The sequence below is a fragment of the Rhinoderma darwinii genome, chromosome 3 (genome assembly GCF_050947455.1).
Source record: "Rhinoderma darwinii isolate aRhiDar2 chromosome 3, aRhiDar2.hap1, whole genome shotgun sequence".
In the NCBI taxonomy this organism is placed as follows: Eukaryota; Metazoa; Chordata; class Amphibia; order Anura; family Rhinodermatidae; genus Rhinoderma; species Rhinoderma darwinii.
Genome location: NC_134689.1, coordinates 147650244 through 147675060, shown reverse-complemented (window position 1 = coordinate 147675060; position 24817 = coordinate 147650244). Strand labels below are relative to the sequence as shown.

Sequence of the window (24817 nt, the reverse complement as noted above, 5' to 3'; positions counted from 1 at the left end):
GATCAGTTTTCTGTGCTATTTCTTGCTGTAAAAAAATACAGAAAAGGGCTATGGAAACCCTAATGGAGGTTCTGAATGTTAGTGTGAACAAGGCTTAACATGTTGTATTGTAGCATATACTACTTCATTAAATAGATCTTCCTGATTATAGCTGTAACTGCAAGTTTGATGTTATGAAAATGTTAAGAGAATTTAGGAAGAAATATTAGTCCTGTCAAATTGTCCACTGAAACAACCAGCCAGTAGCGTGGCACTTCAATTATGTCGCCTCATTCCTACCCAAATGAATAGTTATCCATAACGGAAAAAAAACTGGCATGTCTACATCTTTTACTGCATTTGAAAATGTTGCAATTCATGTTCATTCAAAAAAAATAAAAAATAGAATTCACTCAAGTGCAATAATGCGCACATATGTAATCATGTCAAAATAGGAGAGGCTCTTTCAGATAAAAAGGTCCTGGATAGGAACAGTGGGCTGTAAGTGGTCCCACCTAGATGAAAACATTCAGTTCTTGTGCCCTGTGAATAGGCTTTAGTTTTGTTTTTTCATATAGAAGACATTTTTTTAAAGCACCATTTGGTGTGAATATTTGGCTGAAATTTCCCTGCGTGTTCTGGGCAGGATACGCTGTGGACCTTTCTGCAGCGTATCCGACCCATATAAACCATAGCCTAGGGTTGGATTCACAAGTGTCAGATATTGTTGCAGAAAATCAGTTGCATTCGTCCAGAAATCCATACACCTGCAGCAGAAAAAACCACATTCATATGAATGGAACTGATTTTCAGCCACAAATCTCCAACAAAATCTGCCACGTGTGATTCCACCAGAAGGCCCCAGGCACACGACCGTGTCCTTTATCACGGTCCATGATTACGGGCATGGCCGGCCGTGGTCAGTCACCTGCATTTACAGGCCGTGCTCCCATTTATAAAGTATGGGCGCATGGTCCGTAAAGTAAAAAAAGATAGGACAAGTCATATTTTTTTACAGAAGCTTTCTACGGCCTGAACACCTTTACGTAAATATAGGCGAAAGTGTCCGTGGGCCATAGAAATGAATGGAACTGTATTTTGATCCGCAATTACGGTACCAAAACCGCAATGTGAAAACCCAGCCTAAAGGATAATTGCTATTAGACAGTCCAGTAGTCACTGTCATTTTCTTAAGAGGTCCTACCCTTATTATTGCTACTTGCTGCCGCCTATACATGGGATTCATATAATCATTTATTTTTACATGCAGATGTTTTCACTGTCTGTCCCTTCTATTGTCACACCCTAAAGGCAGAAGCTTTTTCATAAGTTTGCCATGCATGCATTTACAAAAATTTGATATGTGTTCTCTGGTTTAATATTTGTATTGCACATCTCCAAAATACATAGAAATATTTATACAAATTCCAATTATTTTTCCTCTTATTTCCCAATTAACCCACCCATAACTTAAAGGATGCAGACAGGTGACGGGGACAGCACTCCATCTGATGCTTGGTATTGTGCTTGGTGATGTAAGACTTGCATGCAGCTGCCATGGAAACCCATGCCATGAAGCTCCTGGCGCACACTTTTTATGCGGATATTCATGCCAGAGGAGGTTTGGAACTCTGCAGTTATTGAGTCAACAGAGCGTTGGTGACTTATGCACTATGCGCCTCAGCACTCTGTGACCCCGCTCTGTAACGTTACGTGGTCTGCCACTTCATAGCTGAGTTGCAGTGGTTCCTAAACGCTTCCACTTTGCAATAATATCACTCACCACTGATCATGGAATATCTAGGAAGGAAAACATTTCACGGACTGACTCGTTGCAACGGTGGCATCCTATTACAGTACCACGCTGGAATTCAGTGAGCTCTTAGGAGTGACAAATTCTTTTAAAAATGTTTGTAAGGGCAGACTGCATGGCTAGGTGCTGGATTTTATACATCTGTGACAATGGGACTGAATGAAACGCCTGAATCCGGAGATCAGAGAAACCTCATCTACGCCGCTATTCCCATTAATGTTGCTATCATGGCTGACTGCAGTATTCAAGGGGTAAATGAGAAGGCGGGATGCCCTTTGGATTGCATCGCAGGGAATCCCTGTGACGCAATGAGGGACATTCCATATATGGGCAGATAGCCCAGGGTCCATTGAAGGACCCCATGGCTGTCTGACCATATTTGCTGTTAGGGCATACTTAGATATGTCCTAACAACTGCCTGTGCACTATCCGTACACAGGCTAATTTACTGGCATGAAGATATATGCCACAGTTCATTCAAGTTTTTGAAAAAAAAAAAGTTATTTTTTACAATAAACATCAAAATAAGTCTCAACACACAAAATATACACATTCAATATCGTCGCGACCGTAATAACAAATTTATAGCGTCATTTATGATGTTTATTCTGCTATAAAATAAAAAAAACTGCTTTATTTCACTTATTAATGTGAGGCACGAGGGATTATGAATTTTGAACCTCCAAGTGCCTCACATTAATAGTAATTAGCCCAATCATGTACCACACACATTAACCCAATGGTGTCCATTATGACTGAGGAACAACTTTTAACAACATTGGAGAGTTTTGGGGAATATAAAGTAAAAATAAAAATAATTTTACTAGGCTTACATAGCCCATAATTGGGAGATTAAGTATTTTTCTATAGTTCTACCGTGGATTTAATTTTGTTGCTAAAATGGACCAGGTTAAAGGTTTACGGTATATTTCTATCCTATGAATATAAATGTCTGAGGTGGGAATTACCCTTTTAAGTGTCACGAATTCTGCACTAGATGAAATATTACGTTCCAAATACACAAAAGCAGATACTAAATCTAACCTGAAAAGTCTTGATGATCTTCTAGTTATTTAGAGGTAAAGTATTTGATTTTTATTTTTATTTTTTTCCCAATTTACACTAAAGTCAGAAAATTTCCTGAATCTCTTTCATTTCAAAAATAGCCATCAGGGAATCCGTAGTATCACCCATGAACAGCAGCAGGTCATGAGACATGAACCGATCTAAATCTCAAATGAACAGATGTCTATATCATAACCCCATGCCTTTAAAATGCACATTGATACGCTGCTGTTGTAAATCGATATAATGTGAGGGATAATCGTGATGAGAGGAGTTTCAGTGCATTTACAAGTAATTCAGGGAAGAATATGTTCTCTAAAGAGTTGGAATTACTAGAGATTGAATTGAGTGTGCTTGAGTTTATAATTTCATGGGTAATTTTATGATCTCTCATGGCAAAAGTGGCTAATGTCATTGCCTTAACCTCCCGTGTAATCCTGTCATATTATTGCTTGTTTAATGTTTGTATAGACAGCAACCAGTTAAATGTATACTCGGAGCATCGATCAATCTTGAGCGCCTTTACACATGATGGGATCTGATTCTGTTGTGGCTCTAAATGAGTCCGCAGTATTCCTATGCAATTCTTAGCAGTACATGTATAGGATAGTATTAACCTTTAATTGGACTTGTGCTAACAATTGGTGTTTAATTAAAGTCCTAAAACACACACACTTTCCTGGCAAATATTTCTAAAGATAAATTCAATCCAAGTTGTGAGTAATATTTGTGTTCTTTTCTAGGTGGACAGGTCTGATATGAACACGCTCAGCTTGCCTCTCAACATCCGACGTGGAGGATCAGATACCAACCTTAACTTCGATATACCTGATGGCATCCTAGACTTTCACAAAGTCAAACTCTCTACTGACAGCCTGAAGCAGAAAATTCTGAAAGTAACGGAGCAGATTAAAATTGAACAAAGTGCCCGTGATGGCAATGTGGCAGAGTACTTGAAACTGGTGAATAGCGCTGATAAGCAGCAGGCAAGTCGAATTAAACAAGTATTTGAAAAGAAGAACCAGAAATCTGCTCACTCTATAGCGCAGCTGCAGAAGAAATTAGAACAATATCATAAAAAGTTAAAAGAAGTAGAGCAAAATGGCTCTGCCACCAAAAGTACCAAGGACATTTCCAAGGATAACCTGAGAGATCTACAACATTCTTTAAAAGATGTTACCAGCAGTACTCGGCCTGCTGCCGCAGCGGATTCCTGTAAAGTGGGTATGCCGGGGGTATCCTTGACTCCGCCAATGTTTGTTTTTAATAAATCAAGGGAGTTTGCAAATCTTATTCGAAATAAGTTTGGAAGTGCCGATAACATTGCTCATTTAAAAAGTTCTCTTGATGACTTTCACCCAGAAAATAGTTCGAGAAATTTGAGTGGTAGTGCCACTATAGTGACAAAACCCAAGTATGTAAGTGATGATGAGTGTTCTAGTGGAACATCCGGTTCAGCAGACAGCAACGGTAACCAGCCATTTGATGCTGGGCGGACACATGTAAATGACGGTCAAGATCTTGCTGTGTTTCTAGATGAACTGAGAGAGCTACGAGAGGTTCAGTCTCAGCTGGTAGAAAACATTGAGACACTTAAAGTACAGTTCAAGAGAGACTATGCTATTATTTCACAAACCTTACAAGATGAAAGATACAGGTAACTTCTCATTTCATGAATTTTTCCATATTGCCACGTTAAAGTTCTAATTATAAAATCATCTGTAGCCATTCGGAAGCCTCATTGATACTTGTATTGTAATCAATAGCAGCCTTGAAGCATAGACCATGCTGTCTACGGATGCCTTGGAGACAGAGGGTATGGTTCTATCTGCTGCTGGAGCTTTGCACTCCGTTGCAAAAGTGCAGGGGTCATTACTACTCTACATAGCAAAGTTAAAACATATATAGTAAGTAATGTGACATATTAATTTTCATATAACTGGTTGTTTGCTTTATTTACGTTTATTGCTGTTGATTGAAAATTGTTTAGGAAACAAATTTTCATACTGTATTAGAGAATTCTGCTTTAACAGATGGGGGTCCACCATTCGGAACCAATATTAGCTGGAGTGGAGAGCGGCTACAAAGAGCATCTCGCTCTGGAGGACCTGCCACTAATTTCAGTGGAAACTGTATAATTCTTAAAAGGGGCATGTGGGGACCGAAAAGTATTAGCAGTGTACTCACTGCATTATGTGAGTACACTGCTAATATACATTCCGGTCCTCATAATGAGATTTTGATCGTTTTTAAAAAAAAAATTACATTTTTTTTTTTATAGCGCTGGCAGGGGCCGGATGTCTAGTGGCGCAGTCTTTCTTCATGACGACACGACTTGTCATGTGACTGGCCCCACTGTATTCTATGTAATCGCTGTATCAGTAGTACAGCGATTACATAGAGTACAGCGGGGCCGGTCACATGACGAAGAGTCGTGTCGTCATGAAATTAGACACTGCCACTAGACTTCCTTTCCCCCGCCAGCACTATAAAAATCGATTAAAATCTCATAAACCGCACGACGGGGGACCGGAATGTATATTAGCAAGTGTACTCCCGTACTGCAGTACACTGCTAATACTTTTTGGTCCCCACATAACCCCTTTCATTTTTCCTGTGGTGACACTTCAGGAGAATTTAACACTTGCTGTCTTTTCCCCCACAGATTACAGGTGATCGATGGGTGTCTCAGCTCTGGGGACAACCCACACCAAAAAGCAATTGTCCAAAGGGGATAACATCTTTAATTACTATTATGATTTTACTTATTAGTAAGTAATTGTTGATAATAACATAATTTAAATGGTTTCCTGGAGATTTGCACTTGGGGAAATTTGTGTAAAGCGTTTGTCCCATCAGATGATCAGCTGTTCTTGCCCAGGAGGAGCTGCGAGTGGCCAGGCATGTTTCCTGACATTTCTTGGGAAATGTATTACACAGAACCATTTAAGTTGAATGGGTGACCATATAATAGCAGAGCAGGGAGACTCCAGCAGCTCTTTCCATCATATTCTGGTGGACTAGGGGTTGACAGCAGAAAAAAGTTGATATTTAGGTTGATACTACAAAGTTTCCTGCTTAGATCAGAAACCGGATATATGGAGCAGTCATTGACCAAGATATGACCACAATGTTTAGCAGATAGAAGCATGTCGGGGAATGCAGTGCACATCACCAGAAAGTGAGAACAAGATGTAACATGTTGGTTTACCAGAAATAACCGAAACTTAAAGGCTATGTACACCTTTGACATTCTCTTTTGTTTTGTTTTTTTTGTTTTTAAAAATGTGCATAGTTCTGATTTGGTGAAACTTTCCTTATTTTATTAAAAATATTTTTTATTTTTGAGATAAAGCTGCTTTGTATCCTGTATACAGAGCAGCTGTATCTAGCACTGAATGCTGTATCCATCGGGTCCATGGGACTGACGGGTTCAGTAATAGCGGGTACTGTGTGTCTCTGACACGCAGGATCGAGCTGTTACCGATCACATCTAGATTACAGGTGGATCCTGCGTGTCAGACAGTTACCGATCACATCTAGATTACAGGTGGATCCTGCGTGTCAGAGACACACAGGACCCGCTGACGCTGAACCAGTCAGTCCCGCATACCGGGCGAAGTCAGGTCTTAGCGAACGATACAGCTGCTCTGTATACAGAATACAAATCCGCTGTATCGCAAAATGTATTACGTATTTTTAATGCACAATTTTATTTTAAAAAAAACAAACTATGTCAAAGGTGTCCATAGGAACACTAAACATACAATACACACACACACACACACACACACACACACACACACACACACACGTGTGTGTATTTTGTATGTTTAGTGTTCCTATGGACACCTTTTGGCATCGTTTTTGTTTTTTTTAAATAAAATTGTGTGTTTCTCGTGATGGTTGAATGTCCCAGCAGTCGGACCTGCAGCGATCATACATTTATCACCTATCCTTTTTCGTGGGACAACCCTTGAAATGTTCACCAGCCAAAATTGGAGCAGATCGTGTTCTTTGCAGGATTTTAAAGGATTGTTTGTTTCAAGAACATGCAGAAAATCCTGCAGACTGACTAACAGTGTAAGCAAGTTTATCTCCGGTTTACTGTTATTCATTTCTAGGTTTAGTGTTCCTTTAACCCATTCCCAACATCCGCTGTACATATACGGCGCACGTCGTGTGGGAGAGTATGCCTCCATAGAACGAGTGTGTGAGCTGTGTGCGTGTTACAGCCGACACTTCAAGATAACGAGCGGGATCCCGCTTGAATATCGCAGTCAGTAGCGACCGCAGCATTTAAATGACTAGAAACTGAGCAGCCCTGTGTAATGCTGCAACGCCACCCCCCACGACACGATCGCGGGGCGCCGTTGGGGTTGGCATGGCAGCCTGGGGGCCTGATGAATGCCCCCAGGTCTGCCATCTTTGTACTCCTGTGAAGTCCTACATCATGCAAGCGTTCCAAAGATCGCTGGTTGAAGTCCGCTAGGGGGAGACTTAAAAAAAACAGTCCGTTTCAGTTAAACCCCCCCCCCTTTTCCCATTTTCCCTAAAGCACAATGTAAAAAAATATGTAAAATTAACATAACTGGTATCAACGTGTCTGTAAAAGTCTGAATTATTACAGTATATTATTATTTAGTGCGCACGGTGATTACCGTAAAATATTTAAAATGCCAGAATCGCTGTTTTTTGGTCACGTCATCTCCCTCAAAAAAATGGGAAGCTACAGCTCGCCTCGCAAAAAATAAGCCCTTATACCACTCAATCGACAGAAAAATAAGAGTTATGGCTCTCAGAATGTGGCGACAAAACTCTTATTTTTAACAATCAGTTTTTTCCTTGTAAAACTATATCAATTTGGCATTGCCGTAATCGTACTGACCCACAAAATAAAGTTAACATTCCATTTTTACCGAACGGTGAACGATGTAAAAAGGACTCCCGCCCCCCCCCCCCCAAAAAAAAAGGATTGCTGTTTTTTTTTCCTATTCCATCCCACAAATATTTTTCCCCCAAGTTTCCCATTACATCATACGGTACAATAAATGGTGGCGTGAAAATCTACAACTCGTCCCGCAAAAAACAAGCCCTCATACAGCAATATTGATGGAAAAAAAAAACTTATGGCTTTTGGAAGGTGGGGAGGAAAAAACCAAAGTGAAAATCCGAAAAATGGCTGCTGATAAGTTTACCTTGTGTTGAAGTAAAAGCAGGGTATTTGTTACTTGCATTAAACGGTACACCTTGGATTGCAATGAGGTCATTGTATTTTCTCTTTACAGTTTTTCTATTATAGCCATATGAATCATTGCAAATAAAGTTAACCTTATGATTAAGTCACCATTCTACATTTGGATGTAATGTGGTTTGCAAACCACAGGTTCTCGATATTCCCCTACCTATAAAGATAGTTGGTTGCTGTGAAAGATAAAGCACATTTTATTATGCATGACCTTACTTTCCTAACAAGTTATTTTGGCTCGAATGTTGACTGTGCAAACAGAATAGCTCACCTTTCTTTATATGAACAGCTTAGTCAGCAGCGCGACAATGATTTTTATGATTTCTTTTATTAATTCATGTCAACTAAAGTCCGAAGTTTGTTTAACACAACACGAATACATTTAATAAAGAAATGTTAGTGTGTCCAGATTCTGCCTCAAGCTACTGGACTACGGCCTTTACAAGGCCTTTCCATGTGGAGTATGGTTGCTTAGAGCTCCACTGTTTACCCATGGGAGTATCACTGTACTTTGTGCGTGGCTGTTTCCAGGGAAAACAATGTGGCTCAGAATTCCAAGCTGGCTAACCATGGCCCATTAGCCACAATATTTATCATACCTCATCAAGGCTGACAATGTTGTTCTGGCAGGAATTAACCTGAAAGTTATGAATGGCTCTGATGAGACAATATTTGACAAACGCAGACTTTATAGCACTAAAGACTATATAAAACTCCATAACAATGTAGTTACGTATCTCGGGGAATAGGCCTTTGCCTCCAATTGAGTGAAAAGCTTGGTAAAGGACCATTTATTATTTTTGATAATTGGAAGTTTTGACTGCATTTTGGGCACAGCATTGGGTGCTCTCCTGATTCTATTTAGTCAGTCCCCGTTTTGGATATCCAGTGGGGTTATCTAAAGTTTTGTAAAGCCTAATCGTTTTGTGTTCTGCATGACTCCGGTTACCCTCTATCTGTATAATAATTTTGCTGTCCGAGATAATGAACAGTATGCATGCTAGGCTCTGTTCACGCTGCGTTTGTAGTATACGTCGGGAAGACTCCAGACGTATACCTCCAATGGAAGGCTGTGACGTATCCCACTGTATAGAGATACAGTGGGATACTTTGCCCGAACCCCTGGGAAAAGTGCTACCTTAAACGCTGCTCCCAGGGAAGCTCCTGATTTCACTCTCCATATATGGACTGTGATGTCAGGAGCTTTACAACAGTGGAGTCCCTGGCCAGAGCATCAGAAGTGCTCTGGCCGGGACTTCAGTCCTGGGGATGATCCTGACGTCACTGTCCATATATATGGATAGTAATGTGAGGATCTTTGCCATGCTGGAGTCCCCTGCCAGAGCGTTGGCCCTGTGGAAGCTCCTGACATCACTGTCCATATATGGACAATGACGTCAGGAGCTCTGCAATGCCAGAGTCCCCAGAAGTGCTCTGGTCGGGGAATCCAGACACCACACACACAGCAAGCCTATATTCCCTGCGGCTGCATGAACTTTAAAGCAACCGGAGACCCTGGCTGCTATTTCTGCCCGGGGAAGCAACGTTACTGGAGCTTCCCTCTGGTAGCCATATTGATGTAACTTTACAGCGAAGCTCCAGTGACATAGTTTCCCCGGGCAGAGATAGCAGTCGGGAACTCTGGCTGTACCGTTCTTGCTGTCGTAGGTGATACGGCCGCCGTTCAGGCGGCCAGATCAGGCTCTGCTGGGTCAGGAAACTCCAGCGATAACTGTCAAGCAACAACTGTCCACGGGGCTCCATTAGCCCGATGGCGGGCAAAAGTGTCCTTTTGGCCTCCATCGAGCTTATGACGTATGCCAGCCTCGACAGAGGCCGAAAGGACACACTTTTGCCCGTCACCTAATGGAGCCCCGTAGACTTCTTTAACCTCTACATCGGGAGCTTTTTTTCCTAATATAATGAGAAGTAAAGTTTAACATTTCCCTTGACTGGGACTAAGGGGCCTAACCCAGATCATGAAGCTCCACCTCTGTTGTCACCACTGCAATTCCTCACATCTGCTAAACACAAATTTGTCCATCAGACTGCCAAATGATAACGTGTAATTCATCACTCCAGAATCCAACGGAGGAGCTCTTATAAACCATGAATCCATGCTGTTCTTTGGATTGTGTACAATAATTTAGCCATGAAAAACCTGCTCCATGTATTTAACAAACTGCTTACTGGAAAGATACCACCCTATGCCATATGACCGTGAAAGTCATTGTGCCCTTCAGTATGATACGTTTTACTTCTAATGTTCGGCGGTGGATATTTCTTGGCAATGCATTGGATTTCATGTACCTCTTAACATTGACTGCAACTCAAATGGACAAATTGAGTTTACAGACCAGTTGGGTATGATGGGCCCGGATCCTTTCCTCCAGCCCTTTATTAAAAGTCCCCCCGCTTGGACAGAGAAACATTGCATGCAACATTTGTCGGGGAAGGGGGGGGGGGGTCAACTGTCGCTTGTGATGAACACAAGCTGGTCGTTTATGTTAATTTTGGTTCAAAACCGATTCCTGCTGCAAATTATGGTATCCATTTAGACGTTGGTTTTCCTTTTTAGGGCCTATTTAAACGAGCGTTGACGTCTGTGTGCTGTCCGAGTGTAGAACAGGATAGCACGCTAACTGAACACACGCAGTAAAGTCATTCACATGTCCGATTTACACACAGACCGTTGGTCCGTGCAGAGAAAATAGCGGCGTACGCCACGTTGGTCCGATTCTCACACTAGACTCGTACCTTCAAGTCAATAGGATGGTGGAAATAAAATGGGCAGCACACAGATGCTTTCCGAGTGCAGTCTGTTTTTGACTGTTGGGTTAATAGCAAATGCTAAATAGAAAGTAGTACCGGGGCAACATCAGTTTTTTTGGGGGGACTTGAAAAACTGATGATCATTGATGCTACACTCAGCTGATACACGGAGCGCACTCTGACACAATACTGATTGAACTGTGGTGTAAAATCGTGAAACAGAAATGCAGGACTGAGAGGTGTAAACTTGTCTTGAGATGTAAAGTAGGTTCTTAACTTACAAAGAAGAATAAAATCAGTCCGCTTATAAAACAATCCATCTTGGGTTAAAAAAAAATCAGGGCTGCGTATTAACGATCATGTCATTTTTGTATCTGTATACTATAATACAATATCTGAGTATTAAAGAATACATTCGTATTCTGGAAAACAGATACATATCACGTGCGGCTAGTTAATTTCTTTTGAAACCTTTCTCTCAAAATGTTTTCTATTGAACGTGAACTCCTGATGTTTAATCAATTGGCCTGTATATCCTGTGCAGAGGCTTAATTCCTTTAAAAGTACATCAATATCCTGATAACAACAATAATTTCCTAGACTGTAGCTATTCTGTTATAGCAGAAGATTGTACTGTTCTGCACAATGCTTCTCAGTCCATGTACTTCAATCACCACACTGTACATGTTGCTGTTTGGTGTATGTAAACTTAAGTGACATTACTTTGGCCTAGGGCTGGGCGATTTAATCAAATTAATTCTATTAATTTGCCCTCAAGGACTCTCACGATTCTCTTTTTTTTAACCGAATCGTTGAATCGAGTCTTTAGTGGCGCCGTCACGCAGTGGTGCAGGAGGAAGCTCCGCCCCACCATCTTGTCACTTCCTGCTCCGCCCCGTTCTGTCCCTGCTTCCCCACGGAACTTCTGTTCTGAACAAAATGATACGGTACGGAACCGCTGTTCCGTGGGGAAGCAAGGACGCCTCGTACATAGAGATACCACCCTGCTGCAGAGAACGCCTCCCTTGCAGATCGCACCACCATCACCCCCCCTTGTAGATTTTACCACCACCCCCCTTGTAGATCGCACCACAGTAGCTGCCATAAGGAGCTGAATCCCCGGCCAAATAGTCGCCAACCTCTGGTGAGGGATTCAGCTCCTAGTGGCAGCTACAGTGGCGATATCTACAACAAGGAGGAAGGGTGGTGTGTTCTACAAGGGAGTGGGCATTGTGCTGGGACCTACATGTAGGGTTGCTATCTTCAAGGGAGGAGGGGTGCTGTGATCTACATGGGGGGTGGGGGTGCTATCTGAAAGGGTGTGTGGCACTATGTACATGGGCACTGTGGCACTATATTGGGAGGGGTCGCACTATGTGGGCACTGTGGCACTATGTGGGCACTATCAACATGGGCACTTCTGTTTTCAGGGGATTAATACAAAAACCCCTGACAAATTAAATCCATCCTTTATTTTTTTTTGTGTGTGTTTTTTTAACGGACAGATGGACTAGACATGGATGAGAATTTGGAGACACTGATGCAAAGCACACATTAAAAAAAACTGACATTTTGGTCAGTTTTTAAGGGATGTTTTTTTTTTGTTTTTTTTTCGTTTTACTTTAGTGTGACTGTAGCCTAAATGTCTATGATGCCAGGAGTCCTGTTCACATGTACCATGATAGGGCTGGGGAATCAGGCAGACACACGGACCGTTTTTTACAGTCCAATTACGGTCGTGTAAATCCAGCCTTAATGTCATTTATTAAAACCCCATGGTGGGGCCGGTACTACACAGGGTCCTGCTCACACTTCAATGAACACTATAATTTAATCTCACCCCAATGTGCCTGCTCAGCGCTAGTGGGAAAAAATAAGAAAATGGAGATTCAAGTCTAAAATCGCCCAAAGTGTTGAAAGAAAAAAAATCTAGATTTTATTTTTTGGCAAAGTAGCCCATCTGACCCCATTTGTTTTTGTCTGCAAAGTTCATTTTAAAGGGTCTGATGAAATACTGAAAAAAAAAATGAAAACTGATAGAGATACACAGTGCCCACCTCCCCTCACAATGGTGTGCTTCTGAGTTCCATTCCCTGAGTGCAAGGTCATATATTATTAAATATTCCTGCCATGTCACTTTTACTCCAGCATAAGAGATCTGTCAAAGAATACTTTTGCTGGGGTGAATAGGATGTTTGAGTCTGCTCACACTTAACAGATCAACTTATGAGGAGGAGGTTAAACTAATATGGGGCACGAAGTGCCTCAATTTTGGCTAGTATTATCCCGGACATCATGTCTCATTTTAAAGGGTTTTTCTGTCTTGTGATATTGGGTGCGAATGGTGTAACTACAGTAAGATTAGTCCCTTAGTAATGTAAAATCTGTAGCTGAAATTCCTCTGTAAGCCAGTCTCACATGTACTCACATGACCAGGTTTGTGCTTTTTATCTTTTGCTTGTGTGATCTGCCGTACACTGAACATGTGGTTATCCCCCCTCTTCTTGTAATGTACAGAATGTCACACCCCTTGTGCCTCTTGTGTACATTGCTCCCTGCTCTCCGCTCTCTCTTTCTGTCTCTGGAATCAATAAATATATAGATCCTGGGATTTTTCTTCAGCGTGGAAACTAAATACCAGCCAATGAGTGTATCCTCAATTGGCAACATTATTGAGCCTCTGTACAACGTGTTTCTAGGCCGGATCAGCATCTTCATCCGGTAAAAGAGACACATCTAAAGCAAAGACCATAAATACATGTACAATAACGCATGTGCTGTTTAACCATGTGGATTGATGTAAGGATATGTGCACACGATAGCTGCCTTTTACGTCTGAAATTACAGACTGTTTTCAGGAGAAAACAGCTGCGTCGTTTCAGACGTAAAAGCTCCTCGTATTATGCGAGGCGTCTTTGACTCCCGTAATCTTGAGCTGTTCTTCATTGAATTCAATGAAGAACGGCTCAAATTACGTTCAAAGAAGTGTCCTGCACTTCTTTGACGAGGCAGTCATTTTACGCGTCTTTGTTTGACCGCTGTCAAACGACGACGCGTAAATGACAGGTCATCGGCAAACCCATTCAAATGAATAGGCAGATGTTTGCCGACGTATTGTAGCCGGATTTTCAGGCATAAATCGAGGCATAATACGCCTCGTTTACGCCTGAAAATAGGTCGTGTGAACCCAGCCTAACTAATTGATATTTGTATTCATGTATTAAGGTAATTGTTTTAGATGTCTCTTGGGCCCATCGAAGACGCCGGTCCAGCGTAGAAACGCGTTGTGCAAGCTTAATAAAGTTGCTAGTGTTGACGCACTCGTTGGCTGGTTTGTTTTCCACTAGCAGCACTGAAGAAAAATCCCAATACCTTTTATACATTGTACTTCCTGTGGACTCGGTTGGATGGGACAAGCAGCAGCGGCGGACGCTGTATCTGTGTTTGTGGCTGACACTAGTGTTGTGTATCTTACGCAACCGTAAATGGGTAGCATTTTATTAATTGCTTTTAATTCTTTGTGGTCACCCAAACTATGGGATGCAATCTCTGTTTTTCTCCTCCTTGTTTGTGATCCCTGTCTGTGGAGTTACCTGCTAGGCAGCAGAGTCTAGACGCAGAACAGTAAAGCTGTGTCTTAGTAGGAGACCGTGAGTAATTACAGCGCTACCTTAAGGTCCTTCTACATAAGCAGAGTTTCTATCCGGTAATGAGTGCTACAATATAGCAAGTTAATCGACGCTCAAATACCTCTATTTATATGGAGCAATCATTGGTACTATAAGTGACCGAACGATTGTTAGTTCTATCCTTCGGGCGCATAGTTTCATTATTGTCAGCAGCACATCCCTGTTCACACGGGGTGATGTGCTACTGACAATCAATCATAAGCATTTGCTCGTTTTGTCAACTGATTACTGGGCATGTTTACACGGGGCAATGATTGTGAACGAACATTTGGAAGTACGCTCGTCTGCCCATTAATCAGCCGGTGTAAAAGGGGCTTTATATCTTTTAATAGAGGGGCATTACTGCAGCTCTTCTATTCAAGTGAACAGAAGCAGAGTTACAGTATGCATTGTGTGGACCCATCTGCTTCTGGCACCGAACACTGCATACCGTGCATAACACCTGGAGCAGTTGATTGGTCCGGGTATCGGACCTCCCGATCATATACTAATGACCTATCCAGTGGATAGGTCGTTAGTATGAAAAACTGTCCCGTGGCCGGACAACCCCTTTAATGCTTGCTGATCTCAATGTGAAGTTTCCCTTTTAGGGTGGGGCACAATGTCAAATTCGGCCTCTTGCCCCCCAAAAAATAGAATCACATGAGGGGAGACAATTCTTAAGGGCTACAAGATAATCTTTGAGCAGGGAAGTTTAATATACGTTATTCCTATAATATCCATTTTAAATTCAAGAGGAAACTGTTCCCAAGCGAGTGATTAATCAATAATGCAGATAGTATTAGCGAGCCCCTCATGGTAATAAGGCTTCCAATATTCTTCTGTTCGTGAATAGAGCAATAAATGTAATTACAGAGTTGAATGGCAGCTGTGTTCTATACTGGAATGCATTAAATATTGATGTTCAATTAACTAGTGTCAAAAATAAAATCCCCAGCAGAGCCCTGCATTGTACTCAGCCAAACAAATATGGCAATAGGAGGTCTGAAATCCTTAGGCCCTGTTCACGTGTGTGTTGGAGGCTCCGTTAGGGGCCTCCGTTGCCGATTTCGCCCAAAATACAGGAAACCATAGCACATCATGCTGCTCTGTTTCCGATAAATCCACGGACACCCCGACAGAACCATTCAATGGATTCTGTCAGACGCCGGTTGTCTTCTATGATCAACAGAGCCCGCTCTTCTGGCATTTTCGTTCTGCTCCTCTTGACGGGCCTTAGGGGGGTCATATTTCCAAAATCATAAACAGAACATGTAAGAAAAATTGTTCCTCAATTTTTTTTATTCATTACATAATTTATTCAAGATGAAGATTTTAAAAAAAGTAGAAAAGATACAAAATCTTTCATAAATCATTAAAAGCTAAAAGAAACGTGAAATCTATTTAAAAAAATTAGTTTCACCATCCTTCTAGATGAAGAATTTTTAAGTGGTAATGCACTTTTAGTTGGTTAAAATCATATGTCTGAAATCTCCTGGTTTCCTTTCGAAAAATCTTAGCACTTATAACTTCAAATACACAAATTACTCTGTATTGTTGCAACTTCAAGGGGATGTTCATAAGGTGCAAACTCACTCTAGGCTGAAACTCACTAGGATTAATCCTCTTGTGATTCAATGGAGCTAATCCGTGGCTTTTAAGTGTGGAATCAACTGCAATAATGAACATGTTGTGTAGTATAAAATCCGTGTTCTGTTTGTTGTTTCGCAGTGGCATGCTATACTGTGATATCACTGCATAAAAGGTCCAGGAAGAGCTGTCGTGGAATTACGTTGTCTGCAGAAATGGATTTGTTACAAATCCTTGAGCAGCTTTAGTGAGATACAGTTAAAGGAGGATTCTGACAAGTCACATTAATGACCTATCCGTAAAATATGGCATATATTTCTGAAAGTTGGGGTTCCCACCTCTGGGGTGCCCACCTTTCGGGAGAACACGTTGCGTAATTTGGTGCAGAAAATCTGCATTAAAACTGCAGCTAAAACGAGGCAATTCTGCACCTAATGGTGCATATTTTTTTTTAATGCCTTTTTACATTGTATGCTGAGGATTTTGGTGCAGTGTTTTTTTTGTTGTTTTTTTTAAAATAAACTTGTCAGATACAATTCTGAGATGGAAACGCAAGATAAATTGCCGTACTGCGGGTTTTAAAATACGCACCGCAGGTCAATTTACACGTGGAAAAATTCTGTAAACGTATAGATGAGATTACTTGAGATCTCATTTACTTTGCTTGTACTGTATTATGCTGCAGATTTCCCGCAGCAAATCCGCACATAATCCGCATAGTGTGCATGTGGCTTTATAGTCTGAAAGTTATTTTATAGCTAACGACTCACAGAGCTTCTCTTCCCCTGTTCGGTAGCGATTCTATAGGTGAGATTATGAACATTATAACCCATTTTATGCGTGAAATATTCAGAGCCTCAATTTTTTGCCTGAAAGAACGTTTAAAATAGTAATTTATTGGTTCACAATTAAAATTCTAGGGCTCAACTGACCACTAATAAATATCCCTAAATCGCACACTAGATCGTAGAGGCGTTTGATAGCGGGGAGGTCAGCAGACCGAGGACTATTAGTAACGCTACTCCTATAGTATGCTAATTTTCCTACCAATCTACAATGCTATAATGGCTCACTATCCACTAAATTGTCAGCAACACTGTGGCGTTCATTGCAACATTCATTGTACTTCATCTCTGATGCACCAGTTTCTTTTTTTTCAATGCAGAAACACGTCAGGTGGCTTTCTTTGTTTGAATGTCGTGGATGTATAATGGAACTAAACAGTGTTTGTTATGCAAATTACAGATATATTTACTTTTATACACGTGTACATTATTGCAATAGCCTGTTGTGCAAGTACTGTAAGTAATAATGGGGGAGATTTACAATGCAAAATGCTCCAGAATTCTGGTCCAAATTGCGCAACAAAACTGCCGTATATGCCGTGTGCCGAATTTATTATGTGTTTGACACTTTTTTCTTTTTTTTTTAACACCTCACTAGACTGTTTTGAAAAGGGGTCGTGGCCAAGAGTAGACGTAAAATGTGTCAGATTTAATAATGACGTGCAACAGTTTTTGGCGCAAGATATTGGCATGAAGTACGCCAACCAAGAGGTCTAACATGTAAATTTATCATGCAACGTGCACCAATGTGATTAATTTCACACTGTTTCTGCCTGTCTGGTCTAGCTTTATTCTGTTCAACTTTAGGACAGCATTAATAAATCTCCCCCATTTATTTTTCTTGACGTTCATTCATTATGTTTTAATAGTTTGTCGATATATTTATATTTGTGAAAATGCCACTACTTCATCGTGACATTAAATGGCAGCCCACTGTGGACATCAGCAGTCTTCTCATTTATGTATGAAAAACAAATCGATGCAAGTGTCATGAAAAATTAGTTGGTTTTAATCCACCTGCATTCACTTTTTAGGTTTGAAAGGCTTGAAGACCAACTGAATGATCTGACTGACCTTCATCAGCATGAGACCACCAACTTAAAGCAGGATCTGGCAAGCATTGAAGAAAAGGTTGCCTACCAGGCTTATGAAAGGTCCAGGGATATTCAGGTACAGTTCAGTCAAAGCCCATTCCGTACTTTGCTGTGTTTGAATTAGAACATCATGCTTCGTAATTTTCTCCAAGATTGTGAAGAAAATTACGAAGTGCTGAATAAATTAGTCTTACAAATATTTTCACCGATTTTTCTAAGCATTGCATCATATTGGCGTATTATTGCTACTAGAAGTTTTCTATTCTGCTACTGCCATCTTCTGGCTCACAAATATTCATAGCACTTTGTGCAGATCACAGCCATCCAAATATTCCTTGGCTTCAGGGTTGGATTATAGAACAACTACTGCAATACAAGTGTGTGTGTGTGTGTGTGTGTGTGTGTGTGTGTGTGTATATATATATATGTGTATATATATATATATACACACACACACACAGGTCACATTATTATGACCACCTGCTAATATCCAGAGTAACCGCCATGTGCAGCACAGACAGCAACTAGACGGGCTGGGAGTGAGTCAATAAGGTGCTGGTAGGTTGTCTCCGGTATCTGGAGTCATGATGACTGCAGTGGATCCCACATTTTCTGGAGGGTGCGTGGGGAGGATCCATAGAGTGAACAAGACGATCGAGGTGGTCCCACAGATGCTCAATTGGGTTCAAGTCTTGCGATTCAGGGGACCTTGGAAGTCTTGGTCGTGCTCTTCAAACCACTGTCGAACATTTCTAGAAGGCAATGCTGAGACAAATAAAATTGATACCGGTTTATGCAGAGAGCCTACCTCCAGCAATACAGTCTTACATGCCGAAAGCGGTCATCCCAAGCACACCATCAAAAACCTTCCAATAGGTGAATACATCAGCCAAACGTGCCTGTTCCACTGAAACTATAACCAAGAGCGTGAAGTTACTGATTCCAGATTACAGAAAAGAGGATATCATCACAGTACTTTACATAGAGCTCGTAATATCACCAATTCCAGAACCAGAAGATAACTTTTTTTGTTTTCTAGTAAATTGGATAACAAACAAGAGGATACAACTATTGTTCCAACCTTCAGCATCATCTACACACAAATTGTTTCTATTATTCAAAACAACCTATCGTTGCTACATCAAGTTCCTACATTACAGAATATTTAGAGAAAAGGCTGTCGTTTTGTGTCTAAACATTCCAAGTCCCTGTCAAATATTTTATCTCCAAATTTATACAGCAATGTACATATCAATTCTGCATGGTTCCGACAAAAAGGTAATTTTTGCTGTGGAATGCCCAGATGCAATTTATGCCAATATATGAAGAAGGCTCAGGATTTTTCCTCTGTACAATCTGACACAAAACATCCCATCAAAAAAGACACAAACTGCAACAGCACACATGTGGTGTATTTGCAACCTGCACTATGTCCGTTACAATATGTGGGATGTACCGTAAGAAAATTCAAAATACGCCTAGGAGAACATATTAATGGTATCCACACTACAGCGATGACCTCTACCCGAAATGTTTCCAGTCTCTCCAAACATTTTAGAGACCGTCATAACAAATCCACACAGGGTCTGTCTGTTCTGGCCATAGAGTAAATTGTCCTAGACGAGGGGGGAATTGGAGGAGAGCGCTGCTAACATGAGGAGAAGCCTTCTGGATTCTGAAATTAAATACACGCTCTCCTGCAGGTCTTAATTTAAAATCTGATCATGTATTTTTATTCATAATTAACTTTTCTAGTATTTTTTTTTTACTAAGTATCAGAGTAACTTGCATTGTTTTGCTATGGATAATCCATCCTTTTGTTATACTCGCAATGTGCTATATCCATACACCTGTTTCAGTGTTGTCATCCTGACCTCTAACCTGAGGATCATGTGATCCCTAAACACTGTCCCTTTTTAGGGATTTAACTTGCCCATTGTCTCAGTAACATTGGCTACGACCTAAGGACACACAGGGTGTCAAACGCATCTGATTTTCTTCCATTTTTCATACGTGAACATATGTTTTTTATCCTGTTTCTTCATTAAAAGTTAGTTTTTAACTTCTATCTACTACATGGTTGCTGGAGTTTCTCTATTCAAAGCCCACTGTAGCGTGTCGTTCGGCTCTCGTGCACCTTCGTAGCCGACGTTCACCTCTCACATCAATGTCACGTGTTGCTCCGCAGTTTCCACATCGGTTATTCCCAATTAGTGCCATTTGTCCACTTGCGATACACTTTAACCACGGCAGCACGCGAACAATAAACAAACTGTGCTGTCCCTTTTTGCAACTCTGATAAATTGCCCCTTTTAACCATCGCAACAACGATATCTGTTCAGACAGCCCATCGCAAACCTTTATATACCCACCAAGCCAGCCCACGACACATCACTTCCTTCATGGGCTACGTGCTGCTGATGTCGACTGTAGGAGGTGGTCCTAATAATGTGACTCGACTGTGTGTGTGTGTGTGTGTGTGTGTGTATATGTATGTATATATGTGTGTGTGTGTGTGTATATATATCTGTGTAGAACAGCCATGCTCCTGCCGCTGATTTTGTGGGTACAATGGCAGTAGCCACGAGATCTGAGTGACGGATATATCAGTGTCAATGCGGGAACTAGCACATACGGATATATCAGTAACTCATCATTAAGGGGTCAAGGCCGTTTTAGTTGAGTTGTGTGGTCGGAAGCCTGATTTGTAAATGGTCACAAAGAGTTGGATGAGAGGTGGGAGGACAGATTAGTGCCAGTCAAACTTTATTTTAAGAGTTAGACTGGTTGCTAGGGATATGTGCTTACTGACAACCCCATGTAAGCAGTCAAGCAATACAATTCCTCATTTTGGCCTAAATTTTAAAAACTATCTTTAGAAAAAAAACACAAAAATACAACCGTATTTTTGGTCAATATTTTCTCAGTATTTGTAACCAAAAACTGGGAGTAGGCCAAAAATGCGGAAAAGTGGACAAATCTCTTAAATATACATTTCTTCTTCGTGGGTGCCACTCCTTGTTTTGTCTTGCAAATACTGCTGTGTGAAAGTGGCGCTAAATCAGTGGGCAGTTATACAGTTGCAACCTCTGCTGTGGTAGACTCTACGCAACCACGTATACATGGTTGCTTGTTCATGTTGATGGGCACTATGTAGTCCTGCATTTCCCCTACAGTGGTCAGCACAGTGGAAATGAGCTGTGGCATGGAGGTTCCCTCAGATTACAAAAGCCAGACCCGCAGCTTAATATAAGAGCTGCCCATATAGTGTAAGGAGAATATGTTGTAGCTGCTCAGAGCCACATTATGTAATTCAGCATACATTCTGGATATTTGCACGGTTTGTGTTGTAGAAGTTTCTACTTTCACTAGAATTATGGCACTGGTTTACCGTTACTGATTTTTTTCATTCAATGCAATAGTACTTTTTCCATGTACCGTTACCACATGTAGTTACAGATTTATTATATCTTTCCAATAACAAAACTATGCTCTAGAATACCTTTTGTGTCTTCAGGGTGCAGAAATACTGAATATTTATTGAAACATTCGTGATCATAAAGTAAAATGTCCGTATTTTCTACACAAATACCTTTGGGCTCACTCAGTGAAGCATAAGCAGTTTGACCTCCCATCAGGGAAAAATGTCTAATAAATCAGGTGGTTAGGCAGAATTGCCGTCAGGTTTTTGTACACAGCTCCAAATCACTTGGGAGGATTGTCAGCAGTATCATCAGAAGACTACTGTGACTCATGTCTGGGCCATCCCATGGAGGGCAGGCTCGCTTTCTGCTACTATACTGCACTACTGTGACTCATAACCACCGAAAAAGGCCATACTTACAAATGGACACAGCCAGGTCAGAAACGCTGATGGAGTGAGCAGGTGCTTTAAATAATAGCCACTCCCACTAGTCTTGAGGGGAGTGGTGTGTGGTGCATGGGATGTGTAGTAAGAAATAATAAATGAATAGTGTGTGTTCAAGTGTAATACTATAAGTGAAATATAGGGGGCAGTAATGAGTGAAGTGCCTCAATAGAAATAAATGGATAATGGGGTGCAAGTGTGTGAAACATGGAGGGATAGTGTGTACGTCATGAGGCACAACGTGTATAGCCAGGTAGAAGCCTATTTGTGACGCCTTGATAGTTCATAGAGCGGGCTACCCTGCTTGCTTTGCCAAACAACAACACACCATGCTCTCCCAGCATCAAAGACCCGGCTGTGTCCAAGAGAAGCGAATATACGTAGTAATGAAAAATACCTGGGGTATTAGTAATCTTTTTGGCCACACACTTGCACCCCATTATCCATTTATTTCTATTGAGGCACTTCACTCATTACTGCCCCCTATATTTCACTTATAGTATTACACTTGCACACACACTATTCATTTATTATTTCTTACTACACATCCCATGCACCACACACCACTCCCCTCAAGACTAGTGGGAGTGGCTATTATTATTTAAAGCACCTGCTCACTACTTCATCAGCGTTTCTGACCTGGCTGTGTCCATTTGTAAGTATGGCCTTTTTCGGTGGTTTTGTATATGTCCCCTTGTTTTTATCGGTTCTGTCACTACTGTGACTCATGTCTGGGCCATCCCCTGGAGGGCAGGCTCGCTTTCTGCTACTATACTGCACTACTGTGACTCATGTCTGGGCCATCCCCTGGAGGGCAGGCTCGCTTTCTGCTACTATACTGCACTACTGTGACTCATGTCTGGGCCATCCCCTGGAGGGCAGGCTCGCTTTCTGCTACTATACTGCACTACTGTGACTCATGTCTGAGCCATCCCCTGGAGTGCAGGCTCGCTTTCTGCTACTATACTACACTACTGTGACTCATGTCTGGGCCCTCCCCTGGAGGGCAGGCTCGCTTTCTGCTACTATACAGCACTACTGTGAAAAGCCTATAGCTATAAATCTGATCAATATTGTATCTCAAAAGCTTTATATCCTCACAGAGCATTTTAAAATGGGTATAAATACAGTACTGGGGACTTCTGTAAAGAATGTGACCATAAAGACATTCTTTTCATGTGGTCCTAAAATTTTTGGATCACAATATTTTGTGGTAGAGCTCTACAAAAAAAGGTATCCAGGCCCCTATACCATGTGGTAATCATGTCTAAGAGGCAGCAAGCAAACATTCTTATGTTTCCTGTCCTAATTCTGGGGGAAGGGGAGAAAATTGGGGTTGAATAAGCGCTGGTACATGCTCTCTAATATCCCATCCAGGCAATGGTCCATTCAGAAGCTCTGATATAGGCAAGATCTCCCATTGTTTCCTGCAGGATTGTTGATGGATATTTTGTCGCCCTACTTTTAGGTTAGGGGTCATATCAGGACCTACTTGCAAGTAAATACATGAATTAATTTTTTTCCCTGTTTTTTTATTATAGGAAACTTTGGAAACCTGTCAGACTCGTGTTTCTAAACTGGAGCTTCACCAGCAGGAACAGCTTGCTGTACAGTCCGACTCGATCAATGCCAAAGTACTCCTGGGCAAAAGCATAAACCTACTCTTAGCCCTAATCACTGTTGTCCTGGTTTTCGTGTCAACTATTGCAAAGTTCACAGCTCCAATGATGAAGAGTCGTTTCCACATATTCTGCACTTTTTTTGCAGTGACATTTTTTGCAATTCTTTATAAAAACTGGGATTACCTTGAACGCTTCATCTTGCCTAGATGAACACTCCTACCTTTGTGCACCTTATTGTAGCTGTGCATTGGAAAATGACTATTTCACAGTGATTTGTTTCGATTTTTTTTGCAACCAATTTTGGCATGCGCACTTTCATATATTGCCTTAAACGTGCATATCTGGATACCTTTCCTTAAAGGGTAAGTAAACGTTCAACAAACTTCTGACATGTCCTAGTGACCTGTCAGAAGGTTTGATTGGTGGGGGTCCGAGCACTGAGACCCCCACCAATCGCTAAAACGCAGCGGCAAAAGCGCTCAGCCGATTAGTTTCTGTTCGGCTTTTTACGGAAATCAATGTAGCAGTGTACTGACTCAATAGAAAGTCTATGAGCCCGTAAACCGCTACATAGACTTTCCGGAAAAAGGCGGACAGAAACTAAGCAGCTTATTGCTCACATGAGCGCTTCTGCCTCTTCGTTTTAGCGATTGGTGGGGGTCTCAGTGCTCGGACCCCCACCAATCAAAACTTCTGACATGTCTCTATGACTTGTCAGAAGTTTGTTGAACGTTTAGCTACCCTTTAAGTGACAGTTATGAAAGGTAAATCTGGTATTGGGAATTGTCTTGTCTAACCGCGATATCTGCATTGTTGAAGTTTTTGTCTGGACACACATGGCCTAGCAAAGTTGTTCTCGCTTAATAACGGATTTCCACATGAAGTCTTATCAGACTCAAGAGAACAACCCTAATGGATGTTTGCAAGAAAACACATTCATATATTTACAGCAATGTGTTTAGAGGACACCCAAAATGTATTATTCTACACTGTACAAAGACATCCACATTATGATTATAATTTTTTTTGTCAGTAATGTTGATGAGCGGATTATGTAAGAATGAGGTTTCTCATTATTTAGTTAAATTTCATGAAGAAAATTTGAGCTACAACAGAAATCATGTGTTGCTACAACAATAATTAGATTGTTAGTCTATACATATGATTTCTATAAGGGGAAAATAAACAGTGGGCCAGGATAGCACCAGAATTTGTATTACATAAAACAACTTAAAAATATGTATGCAGGGACC

The 24817-nt window shown here is 41.2% G+C and overlaps 1 protein-coding gene across 1 annotated transcript in view; it reads left to right on the top strand.

Moving 5' to 3' along the window:
- The window catches only part of TMCC3 (transmembrane and coiled-coil domain family 3), a 69752-nt gene extending 45804 nt beyond the window's left edge, over window positions 1–23948 (top strand). The window contains exons 2-4 of the mRNA XM_075860106.1: window positions 3601–4514; window positions 18015–18150; window positions 23484–23948. Coding sequence (XP_075716221.1) covers window positions 3601–4514; window positions 18015–18150; window positions 23484–23774 — 1341 coding nt within the window. The 3' untranslated portion in view covers window positions 23775–23948. The remainder of the gene's footprint in view (window positions 1–3600; window positions 4515–18014; window positions 18151–23483) is intronic.
- Window positions 23949–24817: the final 869 nt, after the last annotated feature.